This window comes from Mesitornis unicolor, unplaced genomic scaffold, assembly GCF_000695765.1.
Source record: "Mesitornis unicolor isolate BGI_N332 unplaced genomic scaffold, ASM69576v1 scaffold50201, whole genome shotgun sequence".
Classification (NCBI taxonomy): Eukaryota; Metazoa; Chordata; class Aves; order Mesitornithiformes; family Mesitornithidae; genus Mesitornis; species Mesitornis unicolor.
In genome coordinates, this window is record NW_010162729.1 from 459 (window position 1) to 6,969 (window position 6,511).

At 35.3% G+C, this 6,511-nt stretch overlaps 1 protein-coding gene across 1 annotated transcript; it reads left to right on the forward strand.

Annotated features, from left to right (window-relative positions):
* The first annotated feature begins 228 nt into the window (after positions 1-228).
* CCDC59 (coiled-coil domain containing 59) lies at positions 229-6,071 on the forward strand. The gene is made up of 5 exons (XM_010193709.1): positions 229-300; positions 519-564; positions 832-1,054; positions 3,556-3,655; positions 5,910-6,071. Exons 1-5 carry the CDS (start codon positions 229-231, stop codon positions 6,069-6,071), a joined length of 603 nt encoding a protein of 200 aa, XP_010192011.1.
* The last annotated feature ends 440 nt before the right edge of the window (positions 6,072-6,511 follow it).

A 6,511-nucleotide genomic window follows, 5' to 3' on the forward strand; every position in this document is an offset into this window, starting at 1 on the left:
AGGGAAAGAATCAGAGGAAAAGTAGGGACTAATTTGGACTTGCCAGTTTTACAAAATACTTTTCAAATTAATATTATAAAAGTCAGTAGTTCTTAAGACTAATGCAATTAAAAAAACATATTAACATACTAGGAAGAAAGCATACTTAAAATTAATAAGCGGTTATGTACTGATTGAGACTGAAACAGTCATTTTCTCATGTTTCCTTTAAGGCTAAATCATTCCATGATGTCCTGTACTTTTGAACTCGTAGAAGAGCTCTTCCTGGACAGGTTTAGAAAGAAGGTGGCAGCAGTAAAAGTACTCTTTGTGTGAAAAGATATAATGGAATATTAATACAGTACAACACAGTAATTTAGTGACTTTTTTTTCCATGTGGCATTGCACCTGCAGACTACTTAAGCAACCAGTATTACTGTTATCATTGTCTTGTGGTGAGTGTCTTTAGGAATCTGTTTTGATGTTGCTTATGAAGCTTTCAAAAGTAGGAGTTAAATGTTCATGCATTTTTTCGCTAGATTCGAAAAATATTGACAAAGGTGGACAATGTTGATAGTGCTTTAAGTAGTACATTTGCAATGGCATGTTCTTTCAAGGGTTTAAGTGATAATTTTTGGTAAATCTGTACAAGTTACAATGCTACATTAGGGAACAGATTTATTGCAGTGTTATTTTCTTGATTCTTTGACTGGTCCTTATTAAAATTAGCACAAGTAGTGGGGTTTTTTCCTGTTTTGGAAAGAAAATGGATGTAAAAGGTGCTGGTGACAATTAAACAGATTGGTACTACTTCAGTGCAGGTGTATTTAACCCTTTTTCTTATGTTTTCAGGACAAGGATTTGCATTTCGGAGAAAACAAAAGATCCAAAGGCAGTACAGGAGATTACTGAAAAAGAGAAGAAATGTCCATTCACAACAGGATGATCAGTTTACCGATACGTATCCAGAGCACTTGAAACATCTTTACCTAGCTGAGGAAGAAATGCTTAAGAAATGGCGCAGGGCTCCAGATGATTCGGTTTCATCAGAAGAAAAGCTTAATAATGCAGTAGAGTAAGTTTTTGAACTATGTGTCTGAAATTAAGTAATTGTTTCCATCATTAAAGAAATATTTTAAACCTTACACTTTACATGGACTTCAGTATGATGATCTACTTTACTAAACAAATGCCATTAGGTCTTAAATGTTTTTCTTAATTTTTAGAATATTTAAATATACAGCTTTGTTGTGTTTGCATCAGAATCGGAGAGCAAAATTGCTGATGTTTAGGGCTTGATTCCACAGAAATAATGTGACAGTGACTGTTTTACTTTAAGGATAGGTTTCAGCCCAAGAGCAGTAAGTGGTGATCAAGTTCTTACCGTATCTACAAAGATAAGAGCCTGCTTTTCAGGTAGTGTGCTTTTGAGTCTACAGAGCTTTCCTTCGAATTGATTCTCAGTGTTTCAGAGTAATGTCACTTTTCAGGAACGTTTTTTGCATTATCTTTCTGTTCCCAGTTTAAGTTTCTTCTTCATATTGCACTGTTTCTTTGCTAGAATGGGCAATACTGCATGCAGTTTTGCTTTTGTAGTATGACTAGTTTTGGGGGATTTAAATTATGAACTTTTTAAGATAATGGAAAGAGAGGATGTAGTAAAACCTTAAGTTAGTAAAGTGCTTTTGATCAAAGTAATGATTTTAAATAATAGAGATGTAATAATAGTTTACCAGTGATGTCTGGCATTTTGTTTTCCTTGTTTTATTTTAAATTTACTTATAATAACGGGGAGAAGTCAAATGGAGTTTCTCATTTATGTTCTAACAAATGTCAGACAATTTAAAGCATTCTTCTTCCCTGTATAACAAGTTATTTCCCTTGAAATCTTGGTTAGGTGTGTCAGTAAAATGAAAAACAGGAGTCGCTTGGCTCTAACAGTGTCATGGCAGTGTTTTCAAGCAGTGCTCCAGTACAGTGATTGTTATAATGCCTTTTTGTCTCCAGTACAAGGAGTGTCATAAGTCTTTGAATTCCAAGGTGTATCTACGTCTAAACTTTCCTGGCAAGAATGCTCAGGAGATCAGGGAAAGGCAGTCAGATCTAAGCCCAGCAGTGGGAGAAGGGTAGGGTTTTGGCTGGAATAGACAGCTAATTCATGGGGCTGTCTGAAAAAGTACTGATTCTTCTTTAAACCAGAAGGTTTTTAAATTTTGCTTAAAGTACTGTAATTGTGACTGTAAACCAGAATTAATAATTCTGCAAAAATGTGACTGCTAATCTGTGAGATGTGGTGATACATAGAGTCTGTTAGACTTCAGAGTTCTGTGGAGATTTAAAATAAGGCTTTGGTTAGGTAATTCTATTTTTAGCTTATATTGCAATTTAAGTAGTTTTGAACTTGAGATGATGAGGTGTCATTACACGGTATTGCCACGAGATGGAGATGGTAATGAAACAAAGATTTTTTTATTATTATTATTATTTATTTTTTTCCCTCCAGAAGGGAGTGGTATTTCTAAATGAAAGTATTAGCAAATATACTCTTTCCTTTTTGGTCATCTGTCTGAGATTTTCTAGCTGATAACAGCTGGTTAATGGCAAGTTTTCACCCTTTTATAGTGTGAGTAATAGAGTAATCAAAAACTTATTTTGTGAACAGTTATTAAATATCTAGCAAGGCTTATATTTTTCAAGTGTGAAACATCTTTGCTACCACACTGTTTATGTTTATGATCAACTTTACTGTTGATCAGTAAAAAAAAAGTAGTACTAAATAACAGGAAAATCCGCTCAAAGTAGTATGACAGTAAATGCCAGATGAATGGTTCTGGTTTTCTTGTACTGTTTTCTTGGGTGAAAGATACATGGGCAGTTTTTTGTATTGAAATTTAAAAGGAGCATAATTTCAGTTCCTAATTTCAGAACATTAAGGACAATAATACACCTTTCAGTTCCTAATTTCAGAACATCAAGGACAATGATATGCCATCTCCTTCAAGAAGAAACTTTTAGAAATGCATTGTTACTACTGTGCTTTTTCACCTTGCTGTGTCAGCCTGACTCCTGTGGCAGGCAGTCTGCTAACAGCAGAGCTCTGCCTCTGCATATGTCAAAACTAGAAAGAGATAATACAGCTCTAAGCTAGTGCATTCAGTTTTTGTAGCTCTGAAGAGGTAGTATGAAAGGTAAAAAAAACCAACCCTATTTTAGGCACTCTTTAAACTTTCTGAAGCATCATCCATGTGAAGATCCAGCAGGTAAGAGATTTGTGTTTCCAAAACTTGCATGCAGTCCAGTCTTTGGTACGCTCAGCTTTGGAGGAGTTTAGTTGGCTGTGTTTTCATGCCAGCTGCTCATTCGATCACATGTAATGGTATGATATAGGAGTGATACAAATAGGTATCCATTCAATGTAGAAGGATGAGCCTTCTGAAATCTATTTCTAATTAACTTCCCCAAATATGCAAAGAAGAGTGGAGGACAATACTCTGATTCTGCAGTGGCTGTGGGATATGTGGTTATGTCTGCTTGGTGATAGCCCATGTCTGAAGTACCTGTACTGTTTTCTTATAGGCCAGTTGTGACTGAAAGGAAGTTTAAGAAGAAAACGTCCAATCAGAAGGCAAAAGAAGAGTATGAGAAAATAAAGGCTGAGCGTGCTAGAAAGAAAGAGGTAAATCTTAAACAGAGATCTTTCATGATTGTAGACAAAGACTAGATTAATACCATTTCTACCTGTTAGTCTCAATCAATTACACTTCATATTATCCACAGCCATAATCTTTAGGAATTTTTTCATTCTAATTTAGTGGGAGTTATTCTTACAGAATGTATCTTAGTATTATCGTCACTGACTAACTCAACTGAGTTATTAATCTCAGACATCTTTATTTAACTAGTTTTATTCTCTTCCCACTACACTGTTTGTTACACTATAAAATTGCACACATTGTAACATTGTAGAAGGTGTGTAACTTGCTGCTCACAAACAAGTTTTTGTAACTACCATATAAATATTACACAAATATATAGCTGGATAAAAGGTAGTATTTCCTCAGTTTAGCTGTGTTGAAAACTAGAGTAGTTTTATGCAAGCTGATCTGTGATTCTGGGCAAATGACATGGTTGTTCAGAGCTTCTTTTTGGAATATTAGATACAGATCATAATAAAGAAAAGAATGCTGTGACCAGCTAATTTAGAGGGAATAGAAACCAACAAAAACCCAGCAAGACTGCAACAGATTTTTTTATGAGCAGTACACGGGTTGCCTGAGGGGAGATGTTAGCATTTTTGGTCTTATTCAAGATGCTGAGGCAAAACAAACAGTAGCTAAGTGCCACGATAACAGTAACCATTTATGTAGAATACTGGTATGATTATCACATACTTTACCCTCGTGTGTGTTAGCAACACTGGATTTGCTGTTGCTTACTTTGGGAAAAGAAATAAGCTTAAAGGCACAGATTTGGCCCATATAGAAAAGCTGGGATTTGGTAGAGATCCGGAAAAATACAAGCTTAAGTAGCAACTACCCAAGTAAAATGAATGTTCTTGCTTTGAGTATTTGGTTGGTAGCTTACATGGATGTTGTTTACAAGAGTATGCCAAATAGCAGTACAATTATTAGATAGGAAGTGAATTACAGGTAAGTTAAGAGTTGGTGCTTATCTGTTTAAAAAAAGAAAAGGAATTAGTAGTATTGGTCATTATTACAGTAAAATACATTAAGCATTCTGAATGGAGACATGTTTTCTTTGCAGGTTTGGCTTGTTATGTTTTTTTCCCCAAAGCCTTTTAGATTTCTATTTTGAAATATTTTACTGGTTTATTTCTGGTCAATTTTAGATTCTACATCACAGAGTATTCTTTCTTACTAATTTTTGTACATCACAGAAGCTAGCTACACCCCAGAAAACAAAAACAAAACCAATTGATAAATTATCATCTGTTTGGGCATTCTGCAGAAACATCTGCCTTTGTGGTCACCATGGTACTGCATTTCAAAGAAAAAGCTTTATGAGAAGATGTCACCCAAATGAACTGGTGCAGTTCTTCAGTCTGATCTGTGATGTCTTGGATATTTTGGTAGGACATGATTTAGGTGAAGTGAGCTCAGTAGCTTGCTTGCTGTGGATGTTTGGTTAAATGAATTACTAAAATTACAGTGCTAGAGAAGGGGGTGTAAGCTGTTTGATAAAAACTGAACGTGGTATCATGGTTATCCATATAATGTAAGTGCCTACATTAGTGTTTTGGTTGCATGTGTGCTATCCCCTCAACACAGATAGTTTGCAGAGCTGAAAATTTGGTTAGGTTTGGTTTGTTTCTCTCTCTTAGTAAAGACAGCAATTTATGTTCCTTTGAAGAGTATGGGTCACTAATAGTTTGGTCCTGGTTAAGTTGCCCTAGGTAATGCTGCTTGTGATGCTGGCATAGTATCACAAACTTGCCCAACTTCCAGCTCCAGATGTGTCCCATATTGTATGTGGAGATGTGGTCAGTATCCTAGCACATCTGGGTTGGCAAGACTTGTACATGAGGGCCGCTGGATCAAACTCTTTCGTTCTTGCACTCAAGAGGAGAAAGTAGGAAATTTTTGCCACTTTGTCATTTAAGGAGAAAAGTCAAGGGGCTCATTTTGCAGAAAGGAAGTAGTACATATTTTAGTGGCAAACCTTTTTGAAGATGTTCTACTGAAGAGAACTTGGCTCTTCTCTTGAGGCTTAGGCAATATAAGTAGTTTTGATTGCAGTATGCACTGAAATAGAGTCCTGATTAAGCTTTTAAGAGTAACGGTCTTTCTGGTGTCAGTACAATATCTAATTGCCAGTATTTTTACAAAAAGAAATTTTACTGCTTATAGATGGCTTCATAATTATGAAGCTGTGTGATTATTTCATAATCAAATCTATTTGTTGAATTTCAGGAAGCAGAAAAAAGAAAACAAGAAAGAGAAGCGGCTCAACAGTTGTACAAACAAAAGAAAATGGAAGCTTATAAAATATTGAGTAAGAAGACAAAAAGAGGACAGCCAAATCTAAACTTACAAGTGGAGTTTCTTCTTCAGAAAATACAGAAAAATTCATAAATCTCTACACGCATCATTATTACAGGTTTTGCATTGCCTGTGGACATTTTATTATATGAATTTTAATAAATAATGTCTCTGCTTATGCGTGACTATTATCATTGGCTTGATTTATTTCATCAGTCTACTAGTGGAGAATATTCGATGAGCTGTGTAATATCTTGAATTCCAAATCATTAGAGTCTGGTACCATCTGAACTTGAATCTACATTGTGTAAAGCATTTGTTTTCTGGCTCTAACACTTCCTGCAATTATGACTCGTAAAATTTTGCTTACGTGAGTAAAATGACACACATGACAAAATCGATATCGCATGAACTGTCAAGGTTAGGAGTGTGTTTTGTGGTAGGGTTTGGCACATGAAAATGGAGAATGTAAACTATACTTGCCTATTACTTATTCTCCACAAAGAACACAACTTACCAAAGGTCCAAAACTT